The following is a 25,167-nucleotide window of genomic DNA, read 5'->3' on the forward strand; positions in this document are numbered from 1 at the left end:
TGTACTGCCCAACACAATCCGTACCACCCAACACCATCCGTACTGCCCAACACCATCCATACTGCCAAACACCATTCATACTGCCCTTTGTGCTGATTTCACCAAATCTGATGGATCGGGCTGAGAAATCGGGTGCAATCTGGCAAATCATGTGTTTTAGACCCGCTCAGATGACAAGTGCTGTGCGTAGGATCTGTCGGATCGGAGAGCCTCCAACAACACTTGCTGGGATCACATGCGACATATGACAAATATATGCAAAGGGACCGCATGCGGTATATCACATACAAAAGTGGTAAGAGTAAAGGTGGCCATACACTAGGGTAATTTATCTTATGCTCTGTACACACAGTGAGATTTGACATAAAATTTTGACTATATAGTCAAAATCACATGCAGATCGTATGCAGAACGCACAGGTTTTTTATGATGACGTTTTGCCTCATTTTCGGTCCGGAATTTAGGCGGGAACTCCCGAGCCGGCTCGGATCCATACTCGGATCGCGATATTCGGATCTGGCGGATCCCGGAGATCCGGACCCGCTCATCTCTAATTAAAACACTCTTCATTTCCACAACCAAGTTTGTACCTGGCTTTGTGTATTTACAGTTTAGGTTTAGAGATGAATAAAAATGTCATGAAGTAAATAGAAAAAAAAAGTTTATGTTTTTTTTTCTTAGTGTGGCATTGCCCTTCAATTGAAGTAAAGGACAATGTAAGGCTGTTATCTCCTTCATCCAATGATGAATATTCTGTTGGTCAAGTAGTTAGATTTGAATGCAAGGAGTCAAAGCTTAAGCTGAATGGCCCTTCTGAGATTTTCTGCACATCAGAAGGAGAGTGGGATGCAATTCCACCAACATGTATAGGTAAGTTGTACTTTGAATGAAAAATGGAAATAACTGAAATGTTCATCTGCAATTCTGTCATAGTGATCCGGCTAGGCTCATGCTGGCCGCACATCAGACCAACTTTCCTCCAACCATCCAACCACAGGTAGTTACTTGGATGGAATAAAAATATGGTACTGAATGGGAGCAAATGTAATATTTACTTCAGAAATGTGCGCCCAAAATCTGAAAAAGGACAAAAACTGTTGCTCAGACACGGTACTGTAGTTGAACCTGTTTGATTTCAACAATTTGACTGAATGTTTTTGTCCATTTTCCTGAGTTTGTGAGCACATTTCTGATTGTCATTTGCTCCCATCCAGTACCATATTTTTATTCCGTCCAAGCAACTAGTGTGATGGTTGTAGGAAAGTTGGTCTGATGTGTGGTCATCATAAGGCTAGAGTTCCCGGGTCACTTACATAAGTAGGATGACCCCAATGGCTTCACTAATGTGGGCCCCGTGGATATCATTATGGGGCATGCTCTTCTGGCGTATGGGTGTCGGGCTTCACCCAAACTCTGTGCTTACTGTGAATAGATGCATCTATTTACGCGGTGGTTGTGACAGTACGGGCAGGCAATTTTAGCAGGAAATGCTAAATTGGGGCAGGGTGCTAAAACAGCCTAGCATGAACACTACATTCTCTATAAAATAGTTAGTGGGGGTCTTTATCGACATTTTCGATCTGTCCATGTTTCAGTTGATAGTGCTGAAATGTTTTAAACATATGGCTATCATTCCATCACCAAATAATTCTAGTCCAACTGGTATGAATGATTACAGTCATGTGGCACTCACTCCAATTGTCCAATGAAATGTTTTGAGCATTTGGTCTTAATGCATCTGAAGGCTAACCTTTCACCTATATTAGATCTATATCAGTTTAAATATCGTAGTAATAGTACGGAAGATGCAGTAACTCATATGCTCAATTATTGTATTTAGATTTCAGTTCTGCATTTAATACTGTTATCCTGGCAAAGTTAATCACTAAACTGTTAGATTTAGGAATTGATAGTTCCATGTGCAATTGGATCATGGATTTCCTGACCAAAAGACCTCAGGATGTGAGGTCAGGATCCATTTGTTCCTCTACTTAGTACAGGAGTATGGGAAAAAGAAAGGAAGATTGCTATTCGCACAGGACCCTCATTAATTGCGAGGATAATGGGTGGACCCCCAATAAGCTAAGTACAAAGATATATAATGTATGGTAGATATTGCTGAAGGGGTGTGCTACCACTGGACATCAAGAACAACATATCAAATACAAAAGAAAAGTATGTCCTTGTGTGGTGCACCTAATGAAATTTTCACGAATAAAAATTGACTTTTATTTCACAATCACTAAAAAAGCGAAATATAAAAACACACAGACAGTACATAGACACAATGTGTTTAAAAGGAAAACGGCCGCTCTCTGACTCTCCACACTATATTGATCTGTAGTATGAGTCTCCTGTAATCTAGGAGTGAGTAGCCGACACTTAAATAATGCGTAAATGTAATCCAAAATATAGTAGTGTCTTATTGGCTAAAACCCTTGTGTGGGGGTGCCAGGCAAATGACAATGGTGTGGTGACTGTGTCTCGTCTGACACAGAATTTTTTAATTACAGATCACAATTTTAATTGAATAGGAATATAATTATATGTCTCACACAATGCCGGGGTTGTAATTAATTACCACAAGTAATTCTCTCCAAATAGTGAATACTGCCGTCACCTTGTGTCACAGCGGGTGTCGCTTACAAACAATATTTCCCACTTGTAAAGTGGACATATAGCGTATCTGTCTCTTTATATGGATTTAGCTAAAATTGCTGTAACCATAGGACAGTATAATGCAGCCACTATTGGGTGGGAAAGTTTGTCCAAGATGTCAAAAATATTTATATTAGCAACATTGGATGTCGGCTATTAGGTGTCGACCATTGGTATCAGTAGTAATTATTAATTACTTGCCGAAATTATTGCTAGAAATTGTAGGTGGATTGATTCGTATTCAGAGTGTGTCACAATATTTTTGACATCTTGGACAAACTTTCCCACCCAATAGTGGCTGCATTATACTGTCCTATGGTTACAGCAATTTTAGCTAAATCCATATAAAGAGACAGATACGCTATATGTCCACTTTACAAGTGGGAAATATTGTTTGTAAGCGACACCCGCTGTGACACAAGGTGACGGCAGTATTCACTATTTGGAGAGAATTACTTGTGGTAATTAATTACAACCCCGGCATTGTGTGAGACATATAATTATATTCCTATTCAATTAAAATTGTGATCTGTAATTAAAAAATTCTGTGTCAGACGAGACACAGTCACCACACCATTGTCATTTGCCTGGCACCCCCACACAAGGGTTTTAGCCAATAAGACACTACTATATTTTGGATTACATTTACGCATTATTTAAGTGTCGGCTACTCACTCCTAGATTACAGGAGACTCATACTACAGATCAATATAGTGTGGAGAGTCAGAGAGCGGCCGTTTTCCTTTTAAACACATTGTGTCTATGTACTGTCTGTGTGTTTTTATATTTCGCTTTTTTAGTGATTGTGAAATAAAAGTCAATTTTTATTCGTGAAAATTTCATTAGGTGCACCACACAAGGACATACTTTTCTTTTGTATTTGATAAGTTAGTACAGGAGTACCCCAGGGCTGTGTGTTGAGTCCATTTTTCTATCTTTACCTCCAGCTGTAAACCAGTTTATGGGTTGAACACCATCATCAAGTTTGCTGATGATACAAAAGTTGTTGGACTCATTAACGAAAGCAGTCTACAGGAAAGGGATACAGCATCTGACTACATGGTGTGTCACAAGACTTGATGACAGAGACATAATAATTTATTTTACCAGACCTTTATTCTAAAGAAAATGTTTAGCATAGCGCAACCTAGCACCAATAATCCCTGATTGGGTCATGGGAAAATGACAGCTATACAGGGCCGGCGCCACCACAAGGCAGCTTTAGGCATCTGCCAGGGGTGCCGGCCACTGGAGGGAGGCAGGAGGGAGCAGGGTGGATGGAGGTGAGCAACCCCACCCCCCTGTGGAGCCACTCGGCCGCCACCACCGCATCTCCCCCCCCCCTCACTGGAGTGTCTCAGTGGGAGGGAGCAGGATGGAGGTGAGCAACTCCCCCTCCCCCCTGCAACTCTCCCCCGACCTCGTGGAGCCTCTCGGCCGCTGCCGCATCTCCCCCCCTGGAGTGACGCGGCGGCCCGCGCCGCTTCACCCGGAACCCCCGTGAACGAGTCGGGTGAGCACTGGGGTGCCCCCCCTGCCTGGGGCGCTCCGGTGCCTTGCACCGGCCCTGCAGCTATATTAGGGAGTTTATGATATAGAGGAGAGTTGACACAGCTTTGACTTTTCAGCAATAATAAATCCATATTATAGACATGTACTGTATACTAGTTCATCACAGGAGTCAACTTAATTACATGTGAGATCATACGCTGTCCTGGCAATGGGGTCTCCACCCCATTGCCAGTACTGCAAATCATTCCGCTTGTGGCCCGGATTTGTACCAGACTTGCATAGTTCTGTGCTCAGCTCTATGGTTCTGCAAGCAAATATCCACAAATCTGAAGGTACCATAACTGAGGCATATTGCCACACTTGCTTTTGCAACTCATGGCTAATTTAATTAACCCTGTGGGGTCTTTATATTTCCTAATTTATTTACTTTTTGTTTTATAAAGACATAACTTGCAAAAAACCAGACATACTAAATGGAAAAGTGAACAGTCAGAAAAGTGTTTACACAGAGAACGAAAAACTATACTTTGAATGTAACCCTGGATTCAAAGCACTGAGAAATGGAGAAAGTACTTGTACTAAAATGGATTGGAGCCCTGTACCCACATGTGAAGGTTAGTAAAAGTCACAAATTGAATGCCTAACTAATTTTTGCCAAATTGTTATTTCACAACGTGGAGTATACTGAGCTGTTTCAATGGGTTCAGTATGATTTACCTACAATAAAAACACCGACAACCATTAATCGACGGTCAAAATACCGACAAGGTCAAAATACCAACATTTAAAATGTAGACAGTTCAAAAAGTAGACACGAGTTTTTCATATTTTTTGGTCTGTATGTTGTGTACCACGTCCCCTCGCTGCACTCACCATGCTTTAGGCATGGAGCCTCGCTGCGCTCGGCAAACTATTACAGACGGCGCCGGCCTTATGCTTGCTGGCGAATCGCCAGAAGCATGCTGCTGGCGATCCGCCAGCAACACGGCGAACCATCTGACTGAGACGCGCGTGCGTCCCCCACGCACGCGCGTCTCAGTATCCGGTCGGCCGGCCGGCGAGGCGGACGCAATACTGTCCGCCTCCCGCTCGAGGGGGGCTGGGGGGACCCGAGGAGGCTGTGGGGGGGGTGCGGGCGCCCGGTGTGGGCACCGGGCAACCGTCGGAAGGGGACGGCAGCACCGTCGGAAGGGGACGCGCGCGCACCTCGTGCGCGCGCGTCCCCTTCCGACACACAGATGGCGCGGGAGCAGGGAATGGCGAATGGCGTCGCCATCGCCATCCCCTGCAAAGATGAGCCCGGCCCCATCTGTATATTCCCCCTCCATGTCCACTGGGATGGTAAAGTATGAAAAAGTTGGTTTCAATGAAAACAAATCATGAAAAACTCATGTTGACTTTTTGACCTGTCTACATCTTAAATGGCGGTATTTTGACCGTGTCGGTATTTTGACCGTCGGTTAATGGTTGTCGGTATTTTGACCATCGGGATTTTGATTGTAGGTATATTGACTGCATCCCGTTTCATTAACTCTGGTGATTACATAATAAAATAATGAATCTTTTTAATTTAATCTGTACATTGATTATTTGTTAGAAATGTATAAAAACTAAAATAGACTTCGGTACTTTTGTATTAGCACGGCGCCCACGATTTCCATCTTATGGCATCTTATACAATTTAAAATTGTATACCATTGTATATGGCATACGATGGCATACAATTAAATGAGATGAAATGAGATTTTAAATTGTATAAGCACACTAATGGGTGCTTACAATGTTAAATGCACCCCCACGCCACCACCACTATCAACGCCAACCCGAAGCGTGGCGAGCGCAGCGTGCCCGCGAGGGGCGGCGGTATGCGTCCTCCGACCTATTCATACCCCCACTACCTATGTCGGCATGGAGTTGATTTTATATAGTGTGGCGAGCGCAGCGAGCCACCGAGCCCGAAGCGTGGCGAGCGGCCGCGTTTTACTTTACGCGTATTACACGTCCCCTCGCGGGGCTCGCTGCGCTCGCCACGCTATATAAAATCAACTCCACGCTGACATGGATAGTGGGGGTATGAAAAGGTCGGAGGACGCGTACCGCCGCCCCTCGCGGGCTCGCTGCGCTTGCCACGCTTCGGGTTGGCCTTGGTAGTGGGGGTGGCGTGAGGGTGCATTTAACATTGTAAGCACCCATTAGAGTGCTTATACAATTAAAAATCTTATATGGGGGCCAATTAACATTGAAAGCAACCATTAGTGTGCTTATACAATTTAAAATCTCATCTCATCTCATCTCATTGTATGCCATATACAATGGTATACAATTTTAAATTGTATAAGATCGGGTCCCATCGAAGCACATCTCATTGCATACCATATTAAGCCTTATGGTATGCAATGCGATGGGCGCCGTGATAATACACAAGTACCTAGACTTCACCTTAGTGAGTTTAAAGAGAATTCTGTGGGAAAATAGTGTCACTGCTTACTGTTATAGAAATGTGATAGTTATCAGGGGCAGCGCAAGGTTTCTCAGCATCCTAGGCAAATATTCTGCAAGCGCCCCCCAGGGGGCAGGCCATGAAGACAGCCATCCATAACTCAGCCAGACAGAAATCCACATGAAACACTATGGGAGCGAAGGTGACAGCTCCCAGCCTCTCACGCCGCTAGTGAATGGGTGACGTAGAGACGTACAGTAGGAGGAAAATTCAGCGAGACCTACAGAGAGAAGGGGCGTGTCCTTGTGGTTTTTCCTGCGCGTACATGAGGATCACACAATGGCTGGCTGCTAGAAAAGGCACTGCTTACCCCTTTGCTCTCTAGAGAATTCATTACTCCTATAGTACGCAATACCAGTTTTTTAACTGCTGCGTTTAAAAAAAATCCTAGAACTGTAAGTAGTAGTGAAGGATAACATGTATGTAAATATTAATGCCATTATGAATGGCATTAATATTTACATACATGTTGACCTGGACAATTACTGACACTGGGCGGTATTCAATGTGAATACCGGCGAGGTGCAGCGAATCCTGTTTAGGATTCGCTGCACATTCGCCACGTTCCGGAGCCTCGCCGGCTCCGGTATTCAACGAGTCAGGGGCTCGCTGCCCCTGACCGGCGAATATGAGCTCCTGCGGCGAACGCCGCAGGGAGCCTGAGGACGGTGGCAGGCAGGGAGATGGAAGTCTCTCTGCCTGCCCCAGAGCGTATGTGGGGGGGAGGTGGGCTCCCCGGGTGCCAGGCAGCACAGGCTGCCCCCCGGGGGTGCCAGCAGGGGACCGTGTATATTCACTACACCCGATTGTAACGATCGGGTGCAGTGAATATATGAATATCTAATGAGCGGCTCGGCTCCGGCGCCCCCTGCTGGCTGCTGTGTAAAAAAAATTTTTTTTTTAATTAAATATATATTCATGTGCTTACAGCACATGAATAAAAATAGCATGCCCCTCCTCAGAATAAAATTCCTGATTTTTTGACACCAAATGTAAAAAACACTTTATTTTAAAAGTTCACCTTCCACTTCTCAATAAAAAGATAGCGATTGCTACTCGGTGAATCATGGCGAAAAAAACCTTCAAATGTATTCGCCATGTGGTCATTGAATAGGGTGATTCACCGTTTTAGTCAAAAATTCGCCAAACAGCACAAATTCGCCATAAAAACCTGGCGAATCAGGCTCATTGAATACCGCCCACTGAATAATGGCCCAATAATCAGTAATAGTCAAGGACAACATGTATGTAAATATTATGCCATTAATAATCTGTGCACTTTTAATAACCAGTACAGTAAGTCAGAGCAGACTCAGGAGGAGGCAAAAGCTGAAAGCAGTACCATCATCCAACACAAAAGGAGTTGCAGAGTCAGACTGCAGCACGGTGTAGGTCTAGGAGGATTGAAAACGGCACCAAGAGGAGTAAATAGCCTGCCCACGCCCGCAGAGTGATATCCCCATGAATGTGAAAGCATATAACACCGGTTTACTGACCAACAATACCGCCACAGTCCCGGCTTACAGCATCTCCCAGCCAGTGAGTGGTGATAGTCCAAACTCCCAAAACTTTTCTCCTGCAGCATTCAGTCAGTACCTTGAACCAGCGGGTTTGCTGGTGGAGGTGGAGGCATCTGTCCGCGACAATATCAACAGTGGACGAGTGGCGCGTTGTCCCCCTGTAAAAATAGCCCTGGCAGGGGGTTATGGGTTCCGCAGCTGTGGGAGGAGCTGTTGGGGGGGAGAACATATGGTAGCCAGTGTGTGTGTGTGTGTGTGTTTGGGGGGGGGGGGGGTTTGTAGTTGTGTGGGGAGAGACCATGAAGGGGTAGCCTGTGGTGGATGGGGAGTTGGAGCTGTGATAGGGGAGAGAAGACAGGAGAGGGTATCCTGTGTGGGGGAGGGGGGTCGCGTGTCCCACGAATGGGGGAGGGGGGTTGGAGCTGTTATAGGGGAGAGAAGACAGAAGATGGTATACAGTGTGGGGGGGGGGGGGTTGCGGGTGCCGCGAATGGGGGAGGGGAGTTGTAGCTGTGATAGGGGAGAGAAGACAGGAGAGGGTATACTGTGTGGGGGAGGGGGGTCGCTGGTGCCGCGAACGGAGGAGGGGGGTTGGAGCTGTGATAGGGGAGAGAAGACAGGAGGGGGTAGCCTGTGTGGGAGAGGGGGGGGGGGTTGTGGGTGCCGCGAATGGGGGGAGGGGGGTTGGAGCTGTGATATGTGAGAGAAGACAGGAGATGGTAGCCTGTGTTAGAGGCGGGGCGGGTAAATAGGGGGAGCTGTGAGGCAGCTAGAGAGCAGGACACTGAGGGTGGAAAGGCAAGGGGGCTGGAGTAACAGGGAGGAGAGAGAGAGGACAATCACTCACTGGCAGGTATTCAATGCTGTGGGCGAGTGGGGACAGCGAGCAGAGCTTCCTGCTCGCTGCCACCACTCACCCTGTCAGTATTCAAAGCAGCCCCCTCATACGCCAATTTCCCCTCGCTCCATTTTTTGAGCGAGGGAGAATTGGCGTATGAGGCTCCAGAAGCAGCGAGACTCGCGGCTAAATACAGCAAGTTTTCTGCATTAGCCATGGGTCTCGCTGTTTTAGGGAATTCTCGCCGTCCTGTGACAGCGAGAATTTCCCCAGAACATTGAATAGAGCGAGTGGCCGGCGCTGGGGTTAATCAGCGAGGATCGCTGGTTTTCTGCAATCCTCGCTGTTTAACCCCCTCGTCGGCCACATTGAATACCTGCTACTGTGTATAGCCATGTGTCACTCCAGCTGTGGAGCTGCGCTCTTCTGTCTGGGTGCCGGCCGGTGACTGGAGCTCTGACAGGTCCAAGCAGCTCTGCTCCTAACATCTCTGCAATGCAGTGATGAAACTCTGCAGCAGCAGCAGGCATTGTTGGCACAAGCAGGTGATGCATTGCTACCTGCAACCCCAGCGGTGCTTGGCCAGCCATCCTCTTCAGCATATGCAAATCCAGCTCCTCTCCGTCTTCTCCGGAAGGAGGGGCACTGACTGCTCTCCTCTGTGATGCGGTCTCCCACTCCTCTCTGTCAGTGCAGGAGCATCTGAGAACAGGCGCTCCGCTGCCCGGCAGATAAGTGCAGGGAGTTGGTGCCTCACAGCCGTCAGAGCCTTTTTCCTCACTCAGTGCCGCCCTCCAAGTGCTGGCGCCCATAAGCAGCTGCCTAAAGCTGTCTAATGGTAGTGCCAGCCCTGATAGTAATTATTAATGTAATAGAGAGGAGCTCCTAAGAACAAGGTACAGCTTATGTAGTTCTCAAAAAAGGGAATGCATTGTATATCGAGGCACATAAAATGAAACAGTAATACTAAATATACATTTATTACAATTTATGAGAACTGTGAATAAACTGTGATGACATATTAAAACCAAATACTATACTTGTGCAGAAAGAGGAGGCAATCAGACTTACCCATGTTATCAGGGACAACAGGAGCCAAATGCACATAACATTAATGCACAAATATATACATCCAAAATTCCCTCCCCTAAAAGACCTTAGGCATGAACTAGCCTGCCAGCCAAGGGTGATGAGCGTCTCCTCTTCTCCAATAAATAATGCTTAATGAGGGTCCTCTCATATGCACCTTCCCATCAATATGGATAAAGGACTCCATGTAGTAGGAGGACCCACATAATAAGAATGGAGAAAGTGGAATATAGTGTAATAATTTTTTTTTTTTAATATGATATCATGGATGACAAATGGTAAAAACAAAAACAATGGTATCCTAAAGGAAAAGGGGTAGAGTTTACCAGAATGGTTGGAGAACCAGGTAAATAGACTCTCAGTAGGGCATGGGTGGAGATAAAATGGTATAAAGTCCCGGGATGTCTCCACTCTGGTGTAGCTGCTGAGAGTCCTCCTTTCCAAAAGGCTATGGAACAACTCCAATGCGTTTCAAACCTTTAACCAGGTTCTTTTTCAAGGAGAAAGTATGTCCCCCGTGGGTCATTAAGCATTCTTTATTGGAAAAGAGGAGACGCTCATCACCCTTAAGGGGCGTATGGTAGATATTTTCCTTTGAGGTGCTGGGATCAATCCTATCTGTATCTCCGATACTTACCTTCCCATCCCTTGTTTTTCGGTGTGGGGACACCATACCCTGAACTGAACTCTCTACTAGCTGCCTATAACACATTGCGCAGGACTTTTTACCTTGGGACATTTACTTGTTACATTGTCAGCCGACGCGATTTTTGACATCCATCACCCCACGCGCCAATCACTGTCACCTAGGAATCCAGACATCATTCTTTGGTGCCCAAGTTGTGCCCACAAGGCCAGTTGCTAAGTGAACAATAAATAAGTAAACAAAAAACAGACACATTAATTCCCATGATATTTGATATAAATATATTTTAAATATTACAGCAAGACCCAAGTTACCCTCAGATGGCACTAAAAAACTTAATAAACTGAAGTAGATTTAATGCATCGGATCCGGAGGCACCGAAGCTTTGTAAGCCATAAGACATCGACTTAATCAAATTAATCAAAAAGCACCAAAACCCTTGGTCAGAATCAATATGTGAACATCTGAACATACAAGGTCTCTTAGCACAATGAGGCTATTAGCACCATGAGGCTATTAAGCTTGGGAACCATTGTTAAATAGAAGAAAATTTAGAAAGGTCTCTCCAATATACCTACAGAAAAGTAGAGGTTTAGCGAGTCATGGCACCCAGAGCAAGCTCATGCAGTGGCGCCCCCCATATATACATACATACAAGCTTAAATACTGGAAGAGTACGGACATTGCTCCAGACATCCAGTTGCTCATCATGCATTCACCTATACCCCATGGATTATTATATATTATCACTCTGTGTGGGACGCGTTTACAGGAAGCTGGTTGTCGGTATACAGATGCTGGCTTACCAAATGCTCTAACAACCCCAGAACTTCGAATAGATCAGGAACCCTATGCCGGAATACAGACAGCAGGATCCCAATCGGTAACTATGATTGTTACGGGACTCGGCAGGGCTATGGAGAGTATGACAGCTGGCAAGAGACAATAGGTCAGGCGTGAGCCCGTAGCTGGGACCGCTGTTTAGGACGGCCACAGCAAAACCTACACTGACTCTGTTGAGTCCCCCGGGCAGATGGAATACCCCTGCAAGTGCTAGGCTTTGCCTGTAGCCGCCGCGTTCGACAGAGCCAGTTAAGCCGGCTCTGACCCCGATGCAGCCAGGTGTTACGTAAAGACAAGGGGTGAGCGATCGCCAGGGAGTATCTCAAAAGAACGACTGGCTAAAGGGCCTAGCTGGAAGGGACCCCTGACTAACCGACACCAGGTCAAGGACGGGAATCGTGACCCAGTCGCAGACACAAGAGATACAAAGGGGAATCTCAGGATGGGGGCACACCTAGACAAGTGATTCCCCAAAGCCGGGTGCAGATGAAGAGGGGTACACCCCTACCTGACGGGAGCTAGGGCGACAGACAATAGCTGAATAGAAAGAACAACTGAGGAAATAATAGAGAGACAACACCAAAGAATAAAGACGGGCCCCACGGCCGGGGAAGGCCATGAAGGGCCACAAAATCACAAAAAGGTAGAAAACACTGGGCTCCTACGGAGCACTTACGTGACCCACAAGCCGATGGAACGTGTGGATCAGACGCAGGCACTAGCCCAGGCCAGGAAATCCACAGGAGCTGGCTGGGCAACAGGGAGCCAGGAGAGCAGAGCAGGCTGAAGCGATAGAGCTGGAAACAGCAGCTCCAGGGACCGGGTACATATGCTACAGAAGCAATTAGTATAACCGGCATCTGTGCCCAGCAGACGCCGGCTATTTATCAAAAGATCGCGCCGCCTGACGTCACTCAGGCGCGCGCGTGTTCCCCGTCAGCTGGCCGGAAGTTCGGGGACGTTGCTAGGCAACGCCCCGACGCCCGTCCTTAGAGCGAGGCTTGGGACGCTGCCTAGCAACGCCCCCCGCCTCCAGCCTCCGTGCCGCAGCTGCCGTCCGTCCGGGTGCAGCAGATCCCGGACGGCGGTGAGTAACAATGATAGACTGCGGGGAGGGGAAGGCTAGGGTCAAACTTTGGGGTGAGGGTGGTTACACTGCAGGATAGGGAATTAGGTGCAGTCTGCATCTGCCACTATTATGCCATAAGACTACTATGTGGACCACTTTTATGCCGTAAGACTCTTACGTGTGACACTATTATGCCATTAGACTATTCCACATACCACAATTATGCCTTCAAGTGGGGTACTAATATGCTATTAGACGCCTCCACATGCTACCATTATGCCATCAAAGTCCTCCGCATACCACTATAATGCCATCAGACTCCTCTGCATGCTGACACTCACATACAAATGCTGACACTGACACAAATATGCTGACACACTGATACAGACAGCTGCTGAAACACTGACACTCAGACATACACTGACACAGAGTTGCTGACAGATGGATGCTGACACATTGACAGATGTTAACACATATAAGCTAATACACTGACACACAGACAGATGTGGGCACGCTCACACAAGGATGCTGACACAGACAGACATAAACAAACTAAAACATTGGCAGTGACACATAAGAAGTCGCAGATCCTCTTGAGACACCCGGAAGCTTCTCAGGTGGTAGGATCGCATGCGATATATCACATGTGGTCCTTTTATATGCGATATATCGCATGCAATCCCATTCCACACTGCCTGGAGACTGTCGGAGGTCGGACCTGCACGTAAATCCGACTCCTATCCAATTGCGCACAGGACCGGGTATCAATCAAATGTGAAACACATGCGATTTGGCCACTTTTCACCCGATTTCTCAGCCCGACGCTTTCGGGTGAAAAGTGGCCAAATCTCACAAGTGTATGGCCCGCTATAGACACCAACACACAGACAGACATAACAGCCATTGGGTGGAAGAGTGTGTGTTGGGGGGGCGGGAGACAGAGGCGGTAGGCCACAGCCGCAGAGTGGTAGAGTGACTTTAAATGGGGAAAAAAAAAACATCTCTTACTGTGAGTAGCAGCTGCAGGTTACAGCTGTACAGCTGCATGCTCCTGATCACTGACAGCCCTCCTCTTTCCAGACCATCAGCTCCTCTGTGTGCTTGTGGGCGGAGCTGATCTCTGCACTGTAAGTTGAATGATTATAGTGGAAAGGAAGGAGAGGAACTGTGGGGATGCTGCTGTCTGCACAGTGCACCCAACCAGGCAGTGCTCAGCACATTGTGGGCAGCAGAGCAGACCACCCTAACCCCTCATACTGCCACAGGTTCTGATAAGCCCCGCCCCCACAACCCGCTAAGCCCCACCCCCTCACAGAGCCTCACACTGACATGGCACCATCAGCCCTTTGCAGCATCCAGCCTGAGCCTGACCCAGACAGCCGGCTGTCAGGTAGTATTTGCAGACAGCACAGCCTCCAGGCATGCTGCTGCTGCTGCGTATCACTCACTGTCACTGGGGCACAGAGAGAAAGACCCTGGGCACTGCTGCTGTGCTTCTCTCCCTTGTGAGGGGAGATTAGGCACCCTCTAGAGTTTCTGGCACCTGAAGCACAAGCTCCACTGGAACCACCCTCCCTACGCCCCTGCAGAAAAGACTCAAGCCCCAATGACTCATTAAGCCCTCTGGGGGCCAGGGAATTCAGGACAAAAATCCACCTGCTTTATTGCTGCTGGCGTATCTTGTTACTGTTGCCTCTTGCATTACTCTTTTACACCAAAAACATGGTTCCAAGCCAGGTCGGATCCGGGATTTGCTCCGTTTACACTGCGGTGCCAACACATAGTGTAAATGGGGGCGGCGCTTGGAGATGACATCATCTCCAATCGCCGGGACTGCCAATCGCTGCACCGGGACTTGGGACCACCGTGCTGGGGGCAAGCCCGGCACCAAGGTAAGCTGCTCGGCTGACCCCAGCCTCTGTGCACCCCCCCCCCCCCAGTGAGATGAATGGATGCCGCACACAAGCACCCATTCACCACCTCCCTGTCTCCGTTTCTGTCGGCACAGTACAGCAGACAGCAGGGGAGGCTGTGTGCACCCCCCGCTCATCCTCCATACTGAAGGCAGGGCGCTGCGGTTGGGAAGTTGGGCTTCACCATTGCTGTAAACGGGAACTGGGTCGGATGACCCGGCATACCTGGTTACACTGACCCCCACCCGGAACCTTCCAGTGTGGGGATTTGCGGAGAAATGGACCTTTTCTTTTTTTTCAGCTACTACTTTTCCATCGATGCTGACCAAGGGCCACTCGGATTTTTGCCTCTGTATAAAGGTGTATAAGAAGAAGAGGGACATGATCAGTGATTATTATTATTGTTTATTTATATGGACCCATATTGAATCTGCAGCAACTGACAATACATAGATGAGCGAGAAACAAGAAAATAAAGAATTACAGTACAAAGCAGATTAGGACAAGTACAATTATAAATAAAGACAGTTGCAGCAGAGGACAGGACACCAGTGGTGTAGCTAGGTGCCACGGCGCCTGGAGCAAGGGCATGTTTCGCGCCCCCCCCCCCCCAAATTGTAGTAGGTGAGGCTCCTGTGCAGTGAAAAGTGGGCGTGGCCCAACATTATACCACATACCGTAATGCCCATTGCACATTTTAGCGAACTTTGTAACACCAATTACACATAACGCCACATGCCATAATGCCAATTACACATAAGGCCAAACATGATGCCCATTACATTCTATATAACACACCGTAATGCCCTTCGCATACTATATAACACACCGTAATGCCCATTGCATACTATATAACACATCGTAATGCCCATTGCATACTATATAACACTGGCCCTTATTCTGATTGACGCGGACTTTACCGCATACTTTCGGATCGCGTCTTTACGGCGTCTGCGCATGCGTGGAGAACGCTACGCGCATGTGCCACGCCTTGACTCGGTACCAGTTCGGCCAAATCCCGTCCAAAACTGTTCACCGCTATCAGTCGGGAAATATGGGCGTATTATGGGCGTCATGCGGAATGTCACATGGGCGTAGTTTAAAAGTGGGCAAAACGGGGCGGAAACATGGGCGGACACGGGGGAGTACACTTATGTTGGGGGGCGTACATTCGGATACCACTCCGAATGCACGCGATCAAAAGGGGAAGAAATGTGCGGTGTCCACAAGTGTACTATTGCTTTGCGGACACCACTCGTTCATGCGGTAGGCGAACGTACGCCTAATGACTACAAGCATTAACACCTGAACCCAATAGAATCTACTCCTTTACTCATTACTCACTAATAGGCCGCTTGTCAGTGCACCATTTGAGGCTCCTTCTAGCAGACCTGCAGGACATCCGCGATCTGCTGCTTTAATTTATTATTTTATATTTTTTTTTTTCTATGTTAATGGTGTTTTGAAATAAATTCTTTATGCAAGTTCACAGTTGTTGGTTTTATTTGCACTTGAAACAGTATATGTGTAGATTGTTTATAATCTTTTACACAGGGTGTAATACAAACCATTGCACTTACATTGCTGTAAGGGTTAATGTGTGCAATGCATGTGTTAGGCATGCTTGTAAGGATATATTGGCATCTAATTGATTCCAATTCCAAATAAGCTGTTTTTTATGAGGATAGGTAATTGAATAAGTGGGTCATGTGATGTATTGCAGAAGATACTTCATAGTGGGTTGTTTGGCGTAAATACTCCGCTTACGGGCGGTAGCACCGCTTGGCTCCCGTTCGGATGCGGTATTTCCGAGCACACTCTGTAATACTCTGTAATACCGTGCAGAATCGGAGTGTTTCTCCCGCACACGCATGGTTTGTATGTCGTCCGTAAACACGCCCTGTTCTTAAAGAGTGAGTCCGTCCGAATGCGGAGGACACGTGGGCGTTTCTACGGACGATGGCCGCATGCGGCAAAACACCGTGGCGTGCGGACCGCTCCGTAAGAATGCGGGAATATCCGCACCGATCAGAATAAGGGCCACTGTGTAATGCCCATAACACATTTGACACATAAGTGCCACTTACCTACATGCTCAATGCCAGGGGCTTCATGCTCGATGCCAAGAGGGACTGAAATTGCTCATTGCCAAGGGGGACTGAAATTGCTCATTGCCAAGTGGGACAGAACTGTGCAGCAGCCGGCTCCCCACCACTATTTTAAATTCAATGCACCACCAGCTCCCCTGCCCACAGCCCAGTGCTGGCAACAGAAATCATGGGGCCCCTAAACTGATAATGCAGAGCAGGGAGGGAGGGTGAGAGTAATAGTGTGGAGCAGGGAGGGAGTGATAGTGCAGAGAAGGGAGGGAGGGCGGGAGTGATAGTGCGCAGCAGGGAGGGAGAGTGGGAGTAGTCGTGTGGAGTGAGGGTGGGAGTGAGTAGTGTGGAACAGGGAGGGAGGGTGGGAGTACTCCTTACTTAGCCAGCCGCAGGGGAGCGGCGCACCCCCCTCCCCGCCCCAGCTGCTGTCAGGGGCAGTGTGCGGTCGGCACCCCCTCCCCCCCAGCTACTGTCAGGGGCAGTGTGCAGTCGGCATCCCCCTCCTTCGTCCCCCCAGCTGCTGTCAGGGGCAGTGTGCGGTCGGCACCCCCCCCCCCCAGCTGCTGTCAGGGGCAGTGTGCACTGCACCCACCCCCCAGCAAAGCAGTGTGCGTCCATGCACCCCCCCCCAAGCAGTGGTGCAATCCGTGCACCCCCCTGTAACCAGGCCTGCCCACTCCCAGCTCCCCGCTGTGTCCGGGAGACGTGCTGCTATTTAAAATTCACATCTCTCGCTGGATCGCGGGACCACCAGCCACCAGTTGATTGGCTGCTGGACCGCAAGCGCCAATTGGCTAGTGGTCCAGCGGGAGACATGAATTATAAATAGCAGCACGTCTCCCAGACACAACGGGGAGCCGGGAGCGGGTGGGGGAGTAGGCAGACGAGCGTGCGAGCTGGCGGTGCCGGCACGGCTCCGGCACTCTGATGTCTTCCGGCGCCCGGAGCTTGTGTTCCACCCTTGCTACTCCCCTGCAGGACACTGATGCAATTATCAGGGTGGCAGATATATAGTCTAAACAAAGCACATGAGGAGAGAGCTCCCTGCTCATAAGAGATTACATTCTAGAGGGGAGGGGCAGACAGATTGGTATGACACAGAAGGGATAGAAGTGAGCATAAACAGATTATAGTACCAATGCTAGACACACTGGGTGAGATTTAATAGGATGAAAGATTCAGAAAGTGAGAGATTTGGCCACAAATCTCCAGTTTTTTTAAAGCGGCAATCATTTACACTGCAAAACCAGTTTGATTTTGAAGTGTTAAGGATTGCCGCTTTAAAGAAACTAGAGATTTCTTACCAAATATCTCACATCCTATTAAATCTCACCCACTATGATTTACCGAAGCGCAGTGCCATGTTACTGGCTATTCACTGCTTCCACTGACAAGCGCTTGATGTAAAACTGTGTTATATTTGGGCCATGTGCTTATTAAATTGTCGATGCATCTTACCCACATAGGACAGGACTCAAGGATATGTGAACAGGTAAACAGCATACGTTAATGTACAAGTCAATAGATAATTCATGGTGAAGTATTTACCCATATTGGGATGTCTTAATTTGTTCCCTGTCAGCTTTGCTCTGACACACCATAAGCAGTGATAATAACCTTTTTTTTGTTACATTTTTTATCCCAAAAATCCAATGTTTTATTCAAATTTTTATGTTATATTCCCCTAGAAATTACCTGCGACCAATATCAAAAGGTGGACAATGGTCAACTGTTAAAAGAGAAGATTGTCTACAAAGAAGGAGATGAAATTTTGCTGCAGTGTAATGAAGGATTTACACCCCAGTCTAAACCAACTGAACCCCGTGTATGCACATCAAATGGCTGGTCTCCACCTGCAACCTGTATTAGTGAGTATATTTATATACAGTTATTCTTTCATTGTATATTTTTATTCCTATTTGATATTTTTCCTACCTAGACAGTTTAAAATATGCCATTAAATCTTTCTAACTTACTTCAGGTAGACACACTTTTTATTTTCCTGTAAAAAGTGCAATATAAACTATGTTTCAGACTTGCATAAGTAACTTGTGTTACTTTGCAATCACACAGTACTTTTTATTTATAAAATGTGTCTGGTATTTAGAAACAAGGTGCCGAATTCCTGCAGTTAAGGCCCCCGAACACTAGGGTGATTTACATGCAATATGTGCAATTTACATGCGATTTCAGCAATAAATCGCATGTACAGTGCCCAGATTGCATGTACATGACAGGAGGTATGATGCAATGTGCAAATTGCATCGCATCTCCTAGGTTGTACCTGCCGCCATAGAAATCAGTTGCTAGGTCGCTGGGTCATCAGGAGAAGATGCTGCTGATCCGAAATCTGACATCGCCAGGTCACAGTGCTCACCCCCTTTCCTTCCTCCCATCTGCAGCAGCAGCAGCTACGAGGCCACCTCCTCTCCTTCCTCCCTGCTCCCTCACCCTCCTCTTACCCAGTGGCGCAGCAGCAGCCTCGGACAGGAGAAAATCCGAGGCTGCTGCTTCCACTGTTCACCAATGTTTTTTTTATTATTATAATAACATCAGCCTGCCACCCACAGCCCGGGCTGGTGTTACCCTGGAGGGGCGGACCCCTCTATTGGGGGGTCCCCACTCCTCCAGGGACCTGGCCAGGGCTGACCAGCTTTGGCTTTGGCTGGGGGTCCTTATGTAAAAAGTGTCCCCCGGCTGTGGCATGACACTGCTGGCTATTTGAGCCCGGTGCTGGTTTCAGAAATATGTCCCCTGTATTTTGGGAACCAGGACCGGGCCAAGAGCCTTTGTGTGCATGCGTTGCTGACCGATTATCGATCAGACTGTAAATTTTCAGACCAACCGAATTTGTCTGAATCTGCCCCATAGGTAGGGTAGCTACTAGCCTCTTCAACATAGCTTTAAATAGCACTATTTAGGCCAGCCCCCACTAGCACCCTGTAGTACGACTCATACGGTAAATTGTATTGTACATGTGTGTGCAGTAGATAAATTGCATGTGATTTGTCACAGGTTGATAAATTGCATGCAATATATCTTATGTGAAATAAGCACTCAAGTACAGAATCTGACATGCAGGACTCCCACGAAGCAGCCGGGGAGTTCAAGCGAAATCTGATGTCATTTCAAGCCTCAGATAAATTGCCCTAGTGTATGGCCACCTTTACTTACCAGTAGATACAAAATAATTAGTAGCTCATACACTGTTAAGGCCCCCATACACTTGGGTGATTTACGTGCATTTTTTCTCTGGTCATGCAATTGCAGCATCAATCACATGAAAAGCATCCAAATTGCATGTGATTGACAGCAGGTACTATGCGATGCACAGTCCCGTGCGCATTGCATTGTAGTTGCATGTGAGTTGCATCAGCTGCAGAAGCAATCTGTTGCATTGCTTCTGAGCTGGGTAGGCTTGGCTGAGATCACATGCAATATATTGCATGCAGGGCCGCCAAGAGGTATGCTGGGCCCCGGTAAAATTGAGGACATGGCCAAATTGGAGGCCACCTCCCACGATTAGGCCACGCCCTCAAAATTATTACGGGGAGAGTGAAAAAACCTTCTAAGGTTCCGGCTAGCCGCGAACGGGTGGAAACACTACGCTGATACTGACAGGGATGCTATGCCGACACAAGTACCATACCACCTGCTGCATTACCATACAGAGCTATCAAGGAATCTCCAACCACATCTAAATTGGCCCTTTTCTGCCCCATAGTAGTACCCAGGTTTATTTTCTAAACTATAGTACTTCATTAGTTCACAAGTATGTCACTTTGCAGGGCTGCCAGTACTCATACTATACATGCTGTATGCAGCACAGTAACACTAATTCACATTATGACAGTCTCCCCAGTTCATATCACTGTATACAGCAGTGGTGGCCAACCTGTGGCTCTTGAGCCTCATGCGGCTCTCCCCCTTGTAAAGTGCGGCTCCTGCTCCCACTGCTGCCTACCGCCCACGTCTGTCCCAGTCCCGCCTGCTGCCGGTTCCCTGAATCCCTTCTCCTTCTGAGGGGAGGAGAGTGTGCATCGCGCATCTCTCCTACCCCTTACTGTGCATCCTTGTGACTGGGCCGTCCGCCAATCAGAGCTTGTGGGCCAGCAGCCAATCAGGAGCCGGCCAGCGAGCTTTGATTGGTGGGCGGCCCAGTCACAGGGAAGTGAGGGGGACGGAGACGCGCGGTGTGCTGTGCTCTCCTGCCATCGGTGACATGACAGGAGGACTGCAAGGGGACACCAGACTGTCCTCTCCCCGCCTGGCAGCAGCAGCAACAACGGTGAGTGCTGCTGCTGGGAAATTTGCACTGTGGGGGCATAGCAGTTTGTGGCACTGTGGGGGCATAGCAGTTTGTGGCACTGTGGGGGCATAGCAGTTTGTGGCACTGTGGGGGCATACCAGCTTTGTGGCACTGTGGGGGCATACCAGCTTTTCGGCACTGTGGGGGCATACCCGGCACCGTTTGGTGCATACCTGGCACCGTGGGGGGCATATGTGTAACTGGCACTATTGGGGGACCGTATGCGGTCGGATCGGGGGTTTTTTTCAATCTGCGCATGCGTAGCATTCGCTATGCGCATGTGCGGCGACCTCACACCGCTCACGGACGGGTCTCTCCGTGCGAAAAAAACGGTCCGCACGAGTACCGTCATTGTGGGCGGCATGGGGGCGTTTTTAGGGGAGTGGCCGGAATAATGAGGACAACTGGGCTTAAACATGGGCGTACACGGGGTGTGCACCAAAAAATTTGGGCCAAAAACAGGCGGACGCCAAAGATAGCTCCAGACCACCCCTAGAGATACCGCATGAGAGCGGACGCCTGGGTCTGCTAATTACTCAAACACATACACCTGAATGTAATAAAGAAATGCTGCAGACTATTACGTGAAAACCATGATTTCACTACCTGCAAGCCACACACAGCACTCAAACACATTGAAAGCATATCTTTCTACACTTCTCTACATGTAAAGGTTTGTTTAATGTTAGGTAGGATTCATTCTAAGACCTGCTTATATCATACTTGCCTACTTTTGAAAAGTAGTTTCAGGGAGATTATAGATTGCACCGTAAGGCATCGCGTGGAGCACTCTTGAGGGGGCATATCACTATCTACTTAAGGGGTGTGTCTATCTCCACATATGGGCACGTCTACTGTCACTCAGGGGTGTGTCCTGAAGTACAAAGCACAGTACTGGCTACACACTGATCTCTCAGCTACATTACACAGAAGGGCTACTCCCTGACATCACAGCTACATTACACAGAAGGGCTACTCCCTGACATCACAGCTACATTACACAGAAGGGCTACTCCCTGACATCACAGCTACATTACACAGAAGGGCTACTCCCTGACATCACAGCTACATTACACAGCATGACTGACATCACATAGCAGGGCTACACATTGACATAACACAGGAGGGCTACATACTGACATTACACAGCAGAGCATATTACTGACACATACATCATTATATACATAGAGTATATGTGACATATTATACATTTGACATACTTGACAACTTTATAGTATATATATATATATATATATATATATATATATATATATATATATATTAAAGTTCTTAATTTTCTTTTTTTAAATAGGGCACCTTGGGGGGTTTGAGGCCACCACTGCCAACAAACAGCCTCTCCATGACATTCAGGGCCAGATGTACTAGCCTTCAAAAAAGTGATAAAATGAAAAGTGATAAAGTACCAGCCAATCAGCTCCTAACTGCTCTGCTACAGGCTTACATGCTTATAGTTGAAAAATGACAGTGAGCTGATTGGCTGGTACTTTATCTCATTGTGTTTTTATAATTTTTTGAAGCTTAATACAGCTGTCCCGCAGTGTGCTAGCACATCTGCCAGTGACTGGGTTTCCTCTGCAGTTCCCACCCTTTTATAATGAGAGAGAGGGACAAAGAGAGAGCAGTGAAAGAGAGAAAGTTTATGTGTGTGAGAGAATGTCAGGGGGGGGGGGGGGGCAGGTAAACTGAGGAAATGTCAGGAGGAGAATGAGAGTATCAGGGTGTGTGAGAGATAGAGAAAGAAAGTTGATGTAAGGAAAAGTGAGAGAATGACAGAAAGAGGGAGAAAGTGTCAAGGATAGGGATAGGGTGAGATAGAGTGCCCAGGATAGAGAGAGTTGCGGGAGATGAGAGATAGATGGGGTGAAAGAGAGAGAGTGTGTCACTGACAAGGTCTGAGAGAGAGAGAGGGTAGCGAGAAATTGGGAAATAAAGGGTGTCAGAGAGAGGGGGCATGAGAAAAAGAGGGTGACAGATGATGTCATGGATAGAGAGAGGGGCTGATAGAGAGGAAAGAGAGAAATGGGGAGATAGAGGGTGTCAGAGAGAGGGCATGAGAAAAAGGGGGTGACAGATGATTTTATGTATAGAGAGAGGGGCTGTGAGAGGAAAGAAAGGGGGTGGGATAATGTCAGGGATAGAGAGAGGGGTGAGAGGTGTCACAGATAGAGAGTGTGTGAGAGAGAAGGTGTAACATATAGAGGGGTAAGAGAGAGAAGGGGGTGAGAAAGAGAGGGTGTCAGGGATAGAGAAATTGGGGAATTGAGAGAAAGGGACTAGAGAGAGGGTCTCAGGGATAGAGAGAGGGGGGGTGAGAGTGAGAAGGTGATGGGGATAGAGAGGGGATGAAAAAGGGATGAGAGTAGGAGGCGAGAGAGAAAAGACAGAAAGGACTGAGAGAGGGTGTCAGGGATAGAGAGAGGGAAGATAAAAAAATATGCCAGGGACAGAGAGAGAGAGAGAGAGGAAAGAGAAAGGGGGTGAGAGAGATGGTGTTGGGGATAGAGAGAGGCAGTAAGAAAGAGATGGTGTCCAGGATAGAGAGGGGGAAGAGGGAAAGGGTACAATATATAGAGAGAGGGTGTCATCAATAGAGAGAAGCACTGAGAGAGGGGGAGAGAGAAGGGGGTGAGAAAGACAGAAGGTGTCAGTGATAGTGGGAAGATAGAGAAGGGGTGAGAGAGAGGGTGTCAGGGAGAGAGAGAGGTGTCAGAAAGCAGCTGCAGAAGAGAGCACTAACCAGATGTCAGATGTCAGCAGCCAGGTCTCGCTCATGCTGGATTCATGCCCTGGGAGAGGAGACAGCAATGAAGAATGTACATCTACAATACTCCAACCACAATCTCTAACCTCACTGCCTTTGGAAAAGGGGGATGTGAGGAGAGTGAGCAGGAGAGGGGTACATGGGTAGGGAGGTGGTCAGGGGTGCCATGAATGGGGGATGTTAGGAGAAAGTGAGCAGGAGAGGGGTACATGTGTGGGGTTGGGAGGTGGTCAGGGGTGCCATGGATGGGGGGATGTGAGGAGAAAGTGAGCAGGAGAGGGGTATAAGTGTGGGGTTGGGAGGTGGTCAGGGGTGCTAATGGATGGGGGGATGTGAGGAGAAAGTGAGCAAGAGAGGGGTATAAGTGTGGGGTGGTGGTCAGGGGTGCCATGGATGGGGGGATGTGAGGAGAGTGAGCAGAAGAGGGATACGTGTGAGGGAGGTTGTCTGTAAGCATGGTGATCAACACACTACTTGGGGCGGAGTGACACACTGCTTGGGGTGGGGTGACACACTGCTTGGGGCAAGGCCACGTGCTGTGTTCTTCCCACAGGACTACCAGCCATCCTTTCAAGCCTCATCCCTGTTTGTTCTAAACTTGAGCGTGCGCAATCACATTGTAAGAGGGGGCCTCTTTGGGGAATACTGGTGCTGTGCTTCAAATTGCAAGGCAGCCGGGGGAGTTTGGCTAAAAGCAGGAGGGAAGGCAAGTCTGCCCCACATATTACACAACACCATAGTACATTATAATACACAGTACACACACAGCACACAACAGTAAATTATACAACCCCCCCATATTGCACTGAGTACATTCACACACACACACAACATACATATACACAGCCCCCCCCCCATATTACACTCAATACACACAGCATAATAGTAAATTATACACAGACACCCCCATTATTACAACCACATACTGTACACACATTATACACAGATCCCATTCCCTCAGTACCCGCAGCAGCACTCACCTGGCTGTGTTCTTTATTCCAGGCCAGAACTTGTAGGAAGTCAGCACACTACACTGCACAGCACAGCACAGCACAGGCAGAGGAGCTGTGAGAGCAGGGCTGAATCTGACATACGGAGCCTCAGTGTGGTGGGCGGGGCCAGCCTCAGTGAAGCCCCGGCAGCTGGCTCTCCTTCTCAGCTTCTCCCAATGCACAAATTGCCGGTCTGCACACACAGCAGCTCGGCCACCGCGGGGTTGTGCGCAGACAGCTATACTGTGACTTCCCGTACAGGCCCCGCCAATTCACAGGAGTCGACATGTGTCAACTTTTTCACTGTAACACAAACATACCAGTTTTGTTATTAGGAAAAAGACACATAAACCACATCTAAGGATGTTTGTAGACTCAATTTCTACTTGCACTG

General features: G+C 48.0%; 1 protein-coding gene and 1 long non-coding RNA gene across 11 annotated transcripts in view; one reads left to right on the forward strand and one right to left on the reverse strand.

Annotated features, from left to right (window-relative positions):
• The window catches only part of LOC146026277 (complement factor H-like), a 960,333-nt gene that overhangs the window by 572,540 nt on the left and 362,626 nt on the right, over positions 1–25,167 (forward strand). For 9 of the 10 annotated variants that reach the window (XR_014454407.1, XR_014454409.1, XR_014454410.1 and 6 more), the window contains 3 exons: positions 682–870; positions 4,614–4,784; positions 18,379–18,558. Coding sequence is in view for 1 of the 10 variants with exons in the window: in XM_083156809.1 (XP_083012935.1) it covers positions 682–870; positions 4,614–4,784; positions 18,379–18,558 (540 nt within the window). In the remaining 9 variants the exon portion in view is untranslated. The remainder of the gene's footprint in view (positions 1–681; positions 871–4,613; positions 4,785–18,378; positions 18,559–25,167) is intronic. The other variant, XR_014454408.1, reaches the window with a different exon arrangement.
• Positions 8,208–24,794, reverse strand: LOC146026283 (uncharacterized). The gene is made up of 4 exons (XR_014454418.1): positions 24,762–24,794; positions 23,758–23,806; positions 10,847–10,978; positions 8,208–8,400 (listed from the first exon to the last, which is right to left on the reverse strand). It is a non-coding gene; the product is annotated as an uncharacterized LOC146026283 (long non-coding RNA).

The sequence above is a fragment of the Crinia signifera genome, chromosome 8, assembly GCF_055691185.1.
Source record: "Crinia signifera chromosome 8, ASM5569118v1, whole genome shotgun sequence".
Lineage (NCBI taxonomy): Eukaryota > Metazoa > Chordata > Amphibia > Anura > Myobatrachidae > Crinia > Crinia signifera.